Below are 14,356 nucleotides of genomic sequence, written 5' to 3'. Positions count from 1 at the left end.
ACAATGCCATCCACTAATTTTTTTAAGTTAAATTCACTCAAGTTTTCATCAAACATTACTTAATTTTTTTAGGGCAACCAGTTTCCTAAAAATTTTTAAGTAAACTCAACTTATCCGGGTTTACAGTGTACCTCGCCTTCAAGCTGCTCTAAAAGTGTTTACAACTGCCTGGAACAATCATCCCCTTAGGACAGAGGGAAACCACAGTCCAGAGCAGCTGTGGTGCATGGGACGCCTCAACACTCCACAAGATGAGGAAAATGTTGAGGTGGGACAGCTTTGTAAACCTTTATCATTGTGGTGAACACTGTATTCATTCACGACTTTAAAGCCTCAGTGTGTAAGATGGGGGGGGCATCCAGCATTCAGATTCTAGATTCTAGATTCTAGATCGCTTGAGCTCACCCCTCCCGTTGGCTAAGTAACGGTGGCCTCCGAGGGCAAAAACATTTGCAAACGAACTGTTAAATGATAAACAATAACTTTGCACGAGTGCCGTCAGGCATATTTCAAAGCAAAAAGTTACACAGGAGGACTTAGAGTACAGTGGGTACTAATTGAAAATGGACGTTTCACTCACATTCACGCATTGCGTGAAATGTAAGTCACAACTGTAGCCACTAGGTGGAAGCATAGTACTGAAATGCAGCTCAAAGGATTTTGGGACAATTCCACGTTTGACCACAATGTAGCTGCAATGGAGAGCAACTGGATGTTGCTTAAATACAAGAATAGCCTATAATAATATCTGATATGAATTATTAGCCTAAGTACTATATAAATACATCTGTGGTTGTGATTTTCCTCGCTCGCTGCAGCTAAGCAGAGAAAGAAACTATTACACACAGCCTACAGAAGTTTCAGGGGTCCATACAAGCATATTTGTAGACAAGAAATGATTCTAATCAGTTCCATAATTCAGAGAGGATTTTTACTCAATGAAAAAAGGTCAGTTTTTAGGTAGAAAAAATGGGAGCAGCACATCCAGATGCACATGTGTGTCAATATCTAGTAGTTTTATTTTCAGCTGGTATGTTTGAGACAGGTGTCCAAATGGACTTTTATTTAATTCTGAACAAATCTTATTCTCAATATCCTTCTTTAAAAGAGTAATAGAAGGAAAGAGCCGATCTGGAGCACACTCGATGTATAAGTTAACCAGCGCTTAAACTTATTCTAAATAAATGTGTGCTCCAGCTACAGACTGTAGCCATACAGGCTCCAATTCTTTCATTGGGTCAGTCCGAGTTCTCAATGGGCCGAACGACACCAATCCAGACGCCCTGGGTTCGGATCAAAAACATTTTATAACTCGGGTCAGACCAACCCTCACCCTAACCCTTGGCTACCGTATTCTAAGATTTGTACAGTATTTGTAAACAACTTATTCTAAGGTTCGAGACAGCAATATTTGACTTTTGATAATAAAAAGCTCTGCGGCTTAAAAACATGTTTATATATGTTCTTGTGTGGTTTATGCTAAAATCTATCCATATTTTTAGGAACTGCAATATCCAGAAATTGACTGGGAGGATTCCCCCCCTGAGACCTCTGACCAGGGGATTCAGGTCCCAGCAATTCAAGTGCCTCTGACAGCAACAGGTCTAACAGCACTTCAGGCCGCCATTGATCCACTCGCCTGTGATGGCCGTGACCTGTACATTCAGACGTTGGACTTCATTCAGCACCACACCTCTACACCAGTTGACTAGACTAGAGTGTATGAGTGGGAGAGTGAGAGTGTGTGTGCGTGAGAGTGTGTTATGTGGCCATGCTCTTTATTAATATCAGAAGATTCACCAATGCCACGGCACAAAGAGTGGCTTTGTCCTCGTGACATTGAACCCCTCTCTGCAAGTTCCCTCTGTCCCCAGGGTGCTCACGTATTTGTCAGTGTTCACATTCACCCTAAGGCTGACACCAGACCTTGACCTTGAGCTGTTTATATCAGCATGCTACTTGGCCTGCATGCCATTAGGAGGATATGTTATGGCTGTGTCAAAGTGGCAGGAGTGCCAGCCGAATCGTGGGACCATGACACCATACACCAGCTTTTTGCTCATACAAGACTGTTTTTTGTTTTTTTTTTACATTTCCTTGACTTTTCAAGGCTGTTTTGTCAACACAACCTGATCAATTACCTGTACTGAAACCATATCTTTCTCCCAGGACAGATGATGGGCACAAATGCTGAGTTGACTGCACTGTTGAAGTTATCAGTAATTAAAGACTTGTTCTGAGTGACTCAACAGCATCTTCATCTCTTTAGTTGAAAAGTGCACGTGCAGATCCCACACACCTTCAGTAGAAATTTTCTCTCTTTATGGCAACACCATAGGCTGCACGGACATGACTTCAGATTGACTTGTCAGATAGAGATGCTTTTAAGCCTTAGCTTTGGATGAACCACTTCACATTCAGTTTTTCTTTTCTGCATTTTTGAAGTTGTTATTTTTTAGTATGGTTGCGTTCATAATGACAGTAAAGGCAGTTCTCATTTATTGACTTGGGGTCAAAGAAGTTTTCATGATGAAGATTGTACTTCAAAAGATGAATCTATGGGCAACCTGAGTGCTAGTGAGGCCCCTATTTCGACATCAGTTAGTCTAATGATAGTGGCAGCCAAGGATCAAAGTTTATTTCATCAAATAATTGTAGTGCAAGAGTAAACTCCCCTTTACATTGCTTTTAAAAGTACTACAACCTGCCAGTATTGGGCTTTTGTTTGCAAAGAAAAGGCCCAGGTAAAATGATTCTGAAGTCACAGGGCTACCTTGGTTTAAAAAAAAAGTAACAACCAGATATTGTGAGGAGTGCCATGTTCTTTCCCGTCAGCTGAGTTTCTTTCAATTTCAGTTGAACCTGCTGTGTGTGAATTCAGCACTGGCCAGTACAGGTCCAAAGTCACAACACCAAGTATTTTTGCCTGAGAAAATGGTCTTAAACAAGGTCATTGGTCTTCAGTCTTTTGACCCCATCAAACTAGACTCTGTGGGAAATGAAAATTAAGAGGGAAATGTCCCAGTTTTACTAAGATCAGTTATTATTCTATTCTTTCCCAGACTATTACAATACATATTAAGGGGCAATTAAGGGGTTTAAAAAATTAAAAAGTAATGATTATTTTATATGAATGGCAAGAATGGATGTTCATTAAAAACTTTGCAGTGAAAGTAAAAAAAAAATTAAAATTCCAAAAACATTACAGCATCATCACATGTCAAGTGTCTAATGTATATAAGTGTGTTTAGTGTTTCTCAAATCACTGTGTGTATTGTTTTGCAAAAAGAGTGAAGCTGACATGCTTATAGTGGTGAAAATATGGGCCGATGTTTTGCTCCATGAGTGCAAGGCTTCGATAATTGTGTAATACTTTTGATTTTAGTGTAGTGTTTTAGAGTAGTTTAGTGCAATAAAGGAAATCTCAGTACGGCCGGTACTGGTGCACTACCAGCGGTTGCCTCTTTTCCTAGGGGAGTTGGTGCTGTGTGAGGTGTGTTGATTGTATGTGAGGTGTGCAAGGGTGACTATATAGTTAGTAATTGGTATATTAGAATTACATAAAACAAATCAGCTCTATCAAAAATGTATTTTCAACATTATCATAACAGCTCATAAAAACTCTGCTTTAAATAGGGCCTATATAAAATATTAAAATAAAATATATATGTCCTTTTTTTTTTTTTAACAAGAAATATGCATCCCTTGTGTCTGTACAGACAGAACATGAGACAGACTGGCTGTCCTAAAAACTGTTTCAGAGAGCAAGATGTGTTGAATCAATGGCTAGTACAATGGAATTAGATTACATTTTACATTACAACACTAAATTAAAATAAAGGTACGACCCTGAGGATATGAACAAATGAGCATAAAGGTACCTTAACACAAACATGCTAAGAACTTTGACAAGAAGGACCATTATATCAGCCCGAACCCAGTGTCAGATGTTGCAATGCATGCTTCAAGGACTTGTTTAAACTCCTCGTAAGTTGAGAAGCGGCCAGGGATGCGTAGGCACTGGTAACAAGTCGATGATTTTGGGAACTCTCCACGCACAACCTCGACCCTCAGCTTGTTAGGGAGAACCTCCCATCCAGTCCAAAACTTCAGTAGGTCCTTGCGAGACTGTGCTGTACCTACAAGTACATTAAAAAAATGTGTTATTTTGTTGCAATATGAAAATACATAACATAATCTTTCATCAACTAATTGCATACAAAATTAACTGAATGAAACCTATAAATTAGTACAATTTACAAATATGGCATACTGGTTTCAATGAACTGCCGAAGGTACAGTCCAATCTTGGCTCTTGTCTCATGGGGATATTCCTCGTCGTCATCGTCAACTGACTCACTAGTTGGCCAGACAATGTTGCCAATCATGACCTAGTTTTAAATTAAAAGATTTCACAAGTTTTACATCTCAGTGCATCTCATGGTGAAGACAGAAATATACAAATATATTAATTATTACCATTACAAATATATATTTATTACCTGTGGGCTGCAGACTGCATTTTTTTCACACAGGAAGACATATTCGAGGGTCGAAGGACAGAGGGTGTCGTCTCTGTACAGATTGTAAAGCCCTCTGAGGCAAACTGTGATTTGTGAATTTGGGCTATACAAATAAAATTTGATTTGATTTGATATTCAGCCACATCCCTTCTTTCCAACAGTATTGGCCACACTCCTGTTTCTTTTAGGCCCTTTCTCATCTGTTTGGTCTGAGACTAATTGCAGTACTATGCAATTAATCGCAATAAAAAACATAAGTAAGTTTAGTATCTCGATCTTCAAGTAAGGAAAGTGGATTAAAGTGAGCATTCCCTTTTCACGTTAAAAGCCCTTACAGATGTCAGTGCCAGAGTTGTGAGAAGTACTTGAAAATCATACTCAGGGTAGGAATGTAGTGGAGTTAAAGCACAGCTAAAGATACAACTTCAAGTAAAATATAAATCCTCCAAGAAATGACTTATGTACAGTAACTCAATACTTGTAGTAAAGTACTGACCCCTCACTGCTCCTGATGGGCTGTGGTTAGCGCCTTGCATGGCAGCTTCCGCCATCAGTGTGTAAATGTGTGTGTGAATGGGTGAATGCGATGTATGATGTAAAGCGCTATATAAATACAGACCATTTACTTTACATTACTGGTCAGTGCCTAGGGTGGTGTTAAAAGAGACAAAATAAACAGTCCTGTTTCTGACTTGCATTTAACACCATAACTGAAAAAGCACCAAGGTTAACTGATCCCAACACTGAAATTTACAGATGTTTCTTTGAATATTGCTTTACAGGGTGGGAAAATGCCTTGAAATTTCAGATGAATGTAGATCCAGAGTTAGCTGATGTTAGATGATATAGGCCTACAAGTATTAGTGTACGCAAAAAAGTTTCAACTTTATCAAATTGTCCCATTACTGCATGCTGCAACAGTCGCTGATGAAGAAATTTTCTGTTTTGACTTGTCAGTCGTGGCGGGTCCCACATGTCGGTTAGGCCATTGACACCATCCCTCTCGTCCTCAGATAGCTCCCTGTTGGTATCCAGTTGTGGGGGAGAAAATAGTGCCCCATTGTCAAGTCCATTGTTTTAACCACACACCCTAAAAAGTTAAACAAAGAGACTTAATTTCTTACCATCTGGATTGTGTTCCTTTGATCTATATCAGGGCAATCCTCAAGTGCCAATACTGCTGTCTCCAACTGTCCCCCTAAGAGCACATGTACAACAGCAGGACTGATCCCTGCCAAACCTGGGCCACCATGTATGAATGAGTGTCCAACCATTCTGCCTGCCATCAGGAAAAGGTCGGAATCAACGAGAGTCCGAGAGGTACAAGGTGATCCTTCTGTCCCTCAAACAGTCTTGTCACATCAGCATTGCCTATGTGATAATCATGAAACAAGAGTTGCTATAACAGTTTAAGGGAATGGCATACATGAAAAAACAAATCAGCTACAGATTGCATTTTAACAATCTCTTCCTTTGACCAAACTGATGAAAATGAGACACAATACACTTGATAAACAGATTTCTTAGGGTCTGACAGTGCTACACATTTGCCAAGAAAGCAGTCTGAAAACAGATGAAAAAGATGAGATGGAATCTCAATAGAAAGAAGCCTCTTAATGTCATACTGTTCCTACCTAAAACAACAACTTTGTTTTTTTATAAGTCATTTGTCACTTTGAAAAATAAAAAACCCACAGTACAACGACAACAGGAAAAAAAAAACATACCAAAGTTAATGTGGAATCCAGACTGCAAAGTATGCATAGCAAAGCTGATGAAGTACCGACTTACACCATCACCGATGGCTGAGTCACCTAAAGCAAGAAGAATAATCTTTATTAGCTCACAAACAGTATGGTTGTCTTTTACTTTGCAGGAGTTGGAACCAATCACTATGAAAAGGGCATCTTTGTCAAGCTTATATTGTCATAGGCTCATTTTTATTAAAAATACATAAATATTGCAACCTTCAAGCACACAGTGAAGTGGAGAGGCCCATTTAGTTCTCTGGGTTTTGTAGAATCTGATAACTGCCTTTTCTCTGTCTTCAACATCCGACTGCATGTCCACTGTGACATGAAGAGGTATCTCCAGCTGTTGCTCCATCAAGATACGTCTTCTGAAGAGTGTTGATGCAGCTGAAGCATTCATGATTTGCTTCCACTCTATGAAATACAAAAAATCATAAATAGTTGAGAAAAAATTAAGTGTGATAATAAATTTTAGAAAGGTGTGTTCACTGCTCCTTGGAGCACCTTGGAGAGTGCTGCTGCAGATAATCTTCATACAACTTTATGAATGGTCAAGACGATTGTTAAAAAAAGATTTAACTCATATTCTTGAGAGGACATGGATCAGGTTTAGATACTTTCAACAACTGAGAACCCTGCTGAGTTTACCTGTTATTCCATGACTACACAAACCTTTTTGGAAGAGAAACAAAGTTGTAAATATAAGATAAACAAAAACAAAGCCCTGCATGCACAGCGAACTGACGGGAGTAGACGCGAAAATATGCAGTGAGTTTTTGGTGTATTTGTGGAGAATTGGTCTCAGAACCACATCTACATCTGGAGAAAAGCTGCTCCACTGCCAATTATTGATTTTATCAACAAGAATAGCATCTGAACATCTGTATGGTTCTATTAATGAACACGGGTGACTCTTACAGTGTTTGTTATCCACAGCTGTTTATACTGTAGAACTGATGTGTTGAAAGGTCTGCAGCCTCAGAGTTGCTGCAGAGAGCAAAGTGCCATTACTCACAGTCGTTCTATGTTTTCATTTTTCATGAATGAAATGTCGGGTTAGCAGCTCATCATTCAAATTGATTTTTGATTAAAGTAACTTGTGTTTTATTCTTGAAACACATTGCTTGGCAAATGCATTATAATAGCAATCAGCCAAAGTGATAGATAGATACTCATATTTCCACCATTAAAATAGCAACAGTGGATTTGTACACATCCTAAAGGCACTTGCGCCACGTGCTATAGATGGTTACAATAGGGCCCTTTGTCCAGTGAAATGATGATCTTTCGATGTTAGAGGGCTCAGGGGCAAATTGACAGTGCTCACACATTGGCCCCACTCTGTTCATTGTGTAATTAAAAGCAATTCATGTCAGAAAGTAGCTGAAGACACAGGTCTTGTATGAGAAACAGGGGAACTTAAGGTGACAACCAAACACAGTATAACAACTAGTATATTGTGGCAGCATAAAAGTCAAAATTGTTTGTGAGATCTGTTTTTAAAAAAATGATTCTGACTGGCACCTGGGGCAGAGTGACGAGCAACAGCAGTTGAAGGTCTGGCCATTTCATTGAAACCACTGGTGCTCTGTTCGGATCGGCTGGAGGTTCCAGGTACTAGGCAGATCATTTAAACCCTGTAAGTGGTGAGAGATCTGACATATTTAAGTAAATCCTGATGCCCAGTCAGGTCAAGGTGTGGGTAACTTAGAGGCAAGATTAGGTAACTAACCATTGAATACAAGAACATCTCACAAGACCTGCTAGTTTTGAGATGCTGGGACACAGTTGTCTTGCCATTACAATATTGTCCTCGGACTCAAACTCAGACCTATACTCTTTCCCATTTTTCCTGCTGTCAACCCATCGACACCAATAATTGTGTAAACTTGTCCTCAAGTAGCTATACTGTAACATCACTAAGTATTAAGTACAACTAATAATGTAAAACTAAAAATACATTCACATATTACTTTTTAATTTAGTTCTTACCACTTCCGCTTCGCAGTCCTTTATGTGGAGAGCCAGGAACTGTAGTGGCATCACAATACCGCACTTTTTGCACGAGGACTTAGGCATCTTTGCAAATTCCTGGGAATCGTACGGGAGTGGAGTACTATCGATGTCCTCTTGTAAAGGGAGGATGTATAAGATGTGTCTCCCGTTGTTCGACACATTTTTGAGGAGCTGTGCATTGTAGCCCTCGTCTTCTGTCGCCACAACGGTAAGCTTTCTCTGTCCATGACCTCCTAAAAAAAAAGAAATACAAATCTTACTTCAGTTAGATGACACAACGTTGGCCTGACAGTTAATGCAGGTGTTTCATGTCTTGCACTATGTTTACACATGGCCGTCTATTTTCATTAACAGAGACATTTCCCTTCATTTGCACCCTTCGTTTACATGCAAACGGACGCCTATGAAAACGATTCTCTCCAAAAACTCCAGCCAGAGTGGAGATTTGGCCTCATTGGGCGTCAGAACTTGCATCTGTGCCACCTGGCTAATGTGGGCTTGAGCTTCTCGTTACACTGGTACATACAGTCTTTGGCATGCTCTTGATGTCATATATACATGAGCTAGTGTGTAAAAAAAAAAAAATTTCTGTAAACAGACAGGTGTGCATGGTGTTATTTTTAAAAACAGAGAGGGTGAAATGTCCATTTATGAAAATAGCTGGCCACGTGTAAACACAGTGTTGATGTAGCTGTGGTGTACCCTGTTATTCAGCAATGACATTAATTTTAGAATAAGAGTAGATATGAACATGGACAGATATTTATAATTTTGTCATGACACTATATAAAACTATGATATGGCTATATATGGTTAAATTATTAGCCAATACAGCTTGGTAGGTGAAATGGCACTTGGATGCCGCCCAAGCCGAGTGAGTACTCAAGTACTCGGATATCGGCTACAGCCCTAATAAATTCATTCAGTGAATTAAAAACTCCAACAGGTTTCCTTTGCCTTTCTCCCTTACCTGATGCTTTGTAGCAAAGCCAGCCTCCAGACAGCTGCTTCAACTTGGGGTAGTGTCCTTCAAGTTGACTGACAATCTAAATAAAGGTGTAACATGAAAAACACTGTGATCCTTACTGTTAGGGTAAAATCAAACATGGCACACTTGTGAGGTCTTCTTTATTTATAATTCATCCGTCTACATGGCCCCACTATTTTTACAAAAGCCTTTTCATTTCACACAAATCTGATTTAATCAGCTTGTACTCAGCAATCCTTTTTTTTAAAAAATAAAATCAAGCTTAATATCAAATTTACCTCTCTCACCATGAAACACACTCTTGTTGTGTGTGTCTGCGTGTGTGGTGAGAGGGAGGGGGGTTGACAGAGGTGAAAAGAGCAACTTAAGAGTGTATCGTCTTGAAATGTCCGACCAAGTCACGGACTTTACTTTCACTTCCGTCAGCTTACTACGACATGTAGCCTACGAGCTGCAAGTGGCTGCTCCTCCTGCTCCCTCCACCTAGCTGGTGGAGAGTGCTCAAATTTTGGTAAGTACGATTACAGGCTGTAGGTGGAGCCAGAGGAGTAGGATTTTATCCTAAATTACTCATTTAACTGCTTACTATCAGAATATAGTGTCAGTTCCAGCAAATATGAATAATTTTTACCTAGTGATGCTTTAATGCAATAGTAGATTAGTCATAGATTTATCGTTGCACCCTACTCCTGACCCATCAGCAGAAGAACATTAAATTGAGAGTACCTCGTTGTGACAAGAGTTGTCTGCCACACAGACTGTTCTTTTTCCCAGGCCTGCCTCCAGGAGACGGATTTCTTCAGAGGACTTTGGTGTCCGTTCACCAAGGCCCGACATCAAGAAAAACTGGAGCCTGATATACTTCTTGTTTATTGTCTGGGAAATTTTTGTTAGTGCTGCAGGCCGTTTTTTGCTCCTAACTGTTTCCCGCCAAAAAAATCCTGGAAATGATCTACAAAGGGAAAAACAACATTTACTTTCACGTTGAACGTTACAATGATCTTCACAAATGTACACTGCATTAAAAAAAATCAATATAGACTTTAAATAAATGTAATATCCAGCTGAAGTGAAACGGGGCTACACAACAATAATGACAGGTTGAGGTGAGGTGAGGTGTTCTGTGGTCATCTGTCATGTTTAACATTCAGTTCTCATTAAAACACACAAAAGTCAATTATAATTTATTGTCCATTTTGATTTAAGCTCTACAGGTTCAGACTAACTTGTTTTCAGTGTAACATTGTATATTAATTAACCATCAAAATGAGTTAGGCCTAATGATCATATCAACGGTCATAGTAAACCTACAAATGTACCGTCTTAGCTTTTAAAATCATTATTTGTGGAAAAGTCCGTGCGAGTCCTATAAAAATGTAATTACTCATTCTTTAATCCGCAAGTATAGTATTCATAAACATGCAGTGCCAAAACTTCAATGCCGATCGCTCGTCCTCATAACCCCGAAGCATGATGGGAGGCCCAAGAGCATCATGGGGGGTGACTCAACTGAGCATGCTCTATGGGCCCCATAACGCGGAAGTAAACCCGGAAGTCAGAAACATTTTCGGCCTATGCGTCAGGCGAGCAACATCCATTGAAGTCAATGGCGGCCCCTCGGAAATTCGGAATGACGGTCCTTCAAAATGGGGGTCACCTCCCGTAGCGGCCACTACCTTTGCATATCAGCCTGGACTGTTGGCTGAGGACGGACAGCAGGGGCAGGTGCAGGGGCAGGTGGCTGTTGTCTGATTAATGCCACTAGCGAATGGTGCAAACATCTGCAAGAAAAACGGTTAAATCTGCCTTTATAGCATTTTCACAAACAGAATAAAGGTTTCACAGATCAGAAACTGTATTAGAATGAATGTTTAGCCTCTTTAGGATAATCTAGGCCAGATTTGAGAAGTCTAGGTACAGTGGTTTTTGACCTGGACCAGGTCTAATGTGGTCTATATGATGAGAAAACAGTGAAATCTGCCTTTATTGCATTTTCACAAAGGTTTCACAGATCAGAAACTGTGTCTGAATGAACCTTCAGGGCCTGTAGATTAATCTAGTCCAGATTTGAGAAGTCTGGGTACAGTGGTTTTTGATGTGGACCTGGTCTAATGAGGTCTGTAGTAGGGATCGACCAATTATCGGCCTGGCCGATAATATCGGCCGATATTCGGCATTTTTGCGATCATCGGCATCGGCCGTTTTTTTCACCGATAACCGATAAAATTAATGAATGTATTTTGAAACGCGCTCCTTTGATGCAGCCGTCTCTGCCTGAAGTCACCACTCTCTTGGTTGTGTAACAATGTCCCGCCCACAGCCCTCACTGATTGGTTACTTGGCACAAGTGAGTCAGTGACAGCCAATCAATCAACACTGAAGCCTCTACATGCAGTGCCACAGACACGGAGGAGAAACAGAGGACTGCTCCGGTGAGCAAGCAGAAAAGGTAAGGCAGTGTCAGTCGAAGTTTCAAAGCCCTTTAGGATGAAGTTTTAAAAATACCACAACCTTATGATCAATGTTAGTGATAACATGCAGGCCCAGAGTCAACATTTCACCAACCTACTTGTCTAATCACATCAAGCATACGACTTTGCAAGATAGGACTAGCATCACTCACTGCAGTTTGGCTCTTGAGATTAAACTTTTAACAACTGGCCAACCGCTACATTATAATTGCCGCGACCGGCCGCTTAAGAGCTGGGGCCAGACGCACTATAATAATAGGAGACCCTTACGGTTATCATTACTTTGTGGGAATAATTAATCTCCTAACGTGTCTCAGCCCGTGGGGCGGCTCCCGGTTTATCAATAAACAACACTCGAGGTGATTATAGCCTATAATAACACCACACGCTAACGTGTCCCTGTTTGTTTTCAATCGCCTCTCCCTCAGCGCTCATGCTCTCACTACACTATGATCACACAGAATAGATGTCAAATATTCGTCTTTTTGCCGGTCACTCGTAAAGTCCAGGGAAATGATGGGCCATTTCAATGAGTCAAGCAGAGAGCACACGTCGAGTTTTTTTCAATCAATAAATTTACCGTCACGTCTACAACCCACGTGTGTAAAGTAGCCTTTATTGTATGCATTTACAATTGCCAAGTGCCTTATTCTTATTTATGTTATATGACATACAGTTCTAAGCACAAGAGTGTACATTTAATGTTATGAGATTCCGAATATGACTTCATTTCTCTAAATAAATAAATAAATATAATAATAAATAAGGAACTATAAGTGAAAAACTCTGGTGAGCACTGAAAGTTGTGTCTTTATTTACTCATTATGCTGTTTTATGTAAAATGTTAATCTGAAAAGTAACTACTATATCTATAAAATGAATGTAGTGAGCCAAGGTTCCGGCCACCCTCTTTATTGGTTTGCTCTTAATCAGGCTGGATCAGATGTAGCCTACCTGAGAGGGAGAGAACATAAGACATCATTAATTAAATGTTAAGAAATGCTGCCAGAAGGCCCCTGCACATTGTTTTAATATAATTAAAAGGCATTTCAATTAAGATTATGTGTTCATGTTATTTTACAAAAAGTTAAGGCCATTTTGTCAGTGTGAACAAACAGTATTATAATTCTAATTCATTCTAATCCCAGGTGTGTTTCTCTAAATTTTGACACCAAAATTTTCATTTTTACTGCAAATAAATATCGGTTCTACATATCGGCTATCGGTTTCGCTTGGTTATTAATAATCAGTATCGGCCCTGAAAAATCCATATCGGTCGATCCCTAGTCTGTAGGTAATGTTATCAAACAAAAACAGTGAAATCTCCCCTTTAGCATTTTCACAAATAAAATAAACGTTTCACAAATACAACTGCGGCTGTCAGGCAAAGTTAATGTCATACCTAAAATGTTTTCTTCAAGAAGTGTCACAAAAAACAGACAGTGTACAAACAGTAGCACTGCACGTTACGTTAATTTCCACTTAACTTTCCCCTTAGTGCCGAATCGGAGGCTAACTTCAGCGTCGTCTGATCACCCCTCCCCCCCCGTCGGACCGACGGCGGGAGGGCGTCGTCCCGGGTCCCGAAGAAAGTAACGACTTCGGGTAACGTAACATAAGCGAAGAGGAAAACACAACGTTGGTGAGGGTTTTAAACCCTCCATTTCTCAGTTATGACTGCTGAATCGTCAGCGATACGCGTGTTAGCCCACATGCTAACCCGTTAGCATTACAGCTACAGTCGGTCCTTCTGCTCTTCACATGGTTGTTATCCTAATGTTAATTCATACAACACAATAACTTGAAAAGTTGCTCACCTCTCTGTTGCCAGCCCCCGCCATGGCCTCCAGCTCCCTCTTCCTTCACTTGAACTTCTCTCCTTGCTTCAGTTCTTATCGTCCTCTTCGTCCTCTCTCCTTGTCGTCAGTCTTCTGCTTCTGGACTGGTCCTCCACGGCTCCTGCCGTGAACTCTGCGCTGTGTCACCGCATTGGTGGAGCAGTCTGTCAATCTCGTGTGGCCGATCGACAGGACGACATGTCATTGGACTATATGCTTACTTCAGCAACCAATAGGCTGAGAAGGCTGGTACCAACTCCCGCCTCCCGTCTTCAGAGTTTCAAAACTTTTTCACGGAGTTTCAAAACTTAGTTTCAGAGAGAATACTGCCAAATCTGAAACTCTGAAAGTGTGTTGTTGAAACACTGTAAAAACAGTGCTGTAGTTGTAAAGAAGTAAAAGAAAAACACAAAGATTTGGAATGAATTTTCAAATACAAAATAATGTTTTCAGATAATTGAAATTTTTTTCCAGCCAGCCAAAACACTATTTAGGCCTTCAAATTTTTCAAATCAGAGATTCACCCTTTCAAAACACAGGTTTCAACATTTCAACACTTTTTTCCAAATATATTCACACCAGTTTTCAGATCTCCATCTACAAGGTTTCAGAACTGGATAGCAAAATTATACTGTGGGAGAATAGCGCCAAATTTTAAACTCTGAACGTGTGTTTTTGAAACACTGTAAAAACAGTGCTGTAGTTGTGAAGAAGAAACAGAAAAAAAACAAAGAAACGTTGTAGAGATTTGGAATGAATTTTCGAATAC

At 40.0% G+C, this 14,356-nt stretch overlaps 1 protein-coding gene across 11 annotated transcripts; it reads right to left on the bottom strand.

Moving 5' to 3' along the window:
- Positions 1–2,634: 2,634 nt before the first annotated feature.
- LOC311264339 (uncharacterized protein) lies at positions 2,635–13,830 on the bottom strand. 11 transcript variants are annotated; one of them, XR_014623450.1, is made up of 12 exons: positions 13,567–13,824; positions 10,955–11,059; positions 10,005–10,230; positions 9,261–9,336; positions 8,267–8,523; positions 7,799–7,929; positions 6,491–6,688; positions 6,251–6,337; positions 5,648–5,894; positions 4,503–5,544; positions 4,274–4,391; positions 2,635–4,139 (listed from the first exon to the last, which is right to left on the bottom strand). XR_014623450.1 is itself a non-coding variant. In XM_084365138.1 (11 exons), exons 6-11 carry the CDS (start codon positions 7,839–7,841, stop codon positions 3,922–3,924), a joined length of 819 nt encoding a protein of 272 aa, XP_084221264.1. In that variant the 5' UTR covers positions 7,842–7,891; positions 8,267–8,523; positions 9,261–9,336; positions 10,005–10,230; positions 10,955–11,059; positions 13,567–13,829; the 3' UTR covers positions 2,635–3,921. The 11 variants fall into 11 exon arrangements, 5 of the variants coding, with proteins under 5 accessions (XP_084221264.1, XP_084221263.1, XP_084221261.1 ...); XR_014623451.1 differs by having other exon boundaries at positions 7,799–7,891; positions 13,567–13,823; XR_014623455.1 differs by having other exon boundaries at positions 2,636–4,139; positions 7,799–7,911; positions 13,567–13,813.
- Positions 13,831–14,356: the final 526 nt, after the last annotated feature.

The sequence above is a fragment of the Pagrus pagrus genome (assembly GCF_965226575.1).
Source record: "Pagrus pagrus genome assembly, chromosome: 10".
Classification (NCBI taxonomy): domain Eukaryota; kingdom Metazoa; phylum Chordata; class Actinopteri; order Spariformes; family Sparidae; genus Pagrus; species Pagrus pagrus.
Note: the sequence above shows the minus strand (reverse complement) of the source record. Positions and strands in the feature narration are given on the sequence as shown.

What these genes read in the sequence shown, in the direction of transcription:
- LOC311264339 (XM_084365137.1), bottom strand. Translation starts at nt 7,904, where the DNA reads ATGATCTGCCTAGTACCTGGAACCTCCAGCCGATCCGAACAGAGCACC. An exon ending in ACTTCACTGTGTGCTTGAAG is followed by an intron (nt 6,338 to 6,490) that starts GTTGCAATATTT and finishes TTCTTGCTTTAG; the next exon opens with GTGACTCAGCCATCGGTGAT. An exon ending in AAAGGAACACAATCCAGATG is followed by an intron (nt 4,392 to 5,647) that starts GTAAGAAATTAA and finishes ATTTAAAACTAG; the next exon opens with GTCATGATTGGCAACATTGT.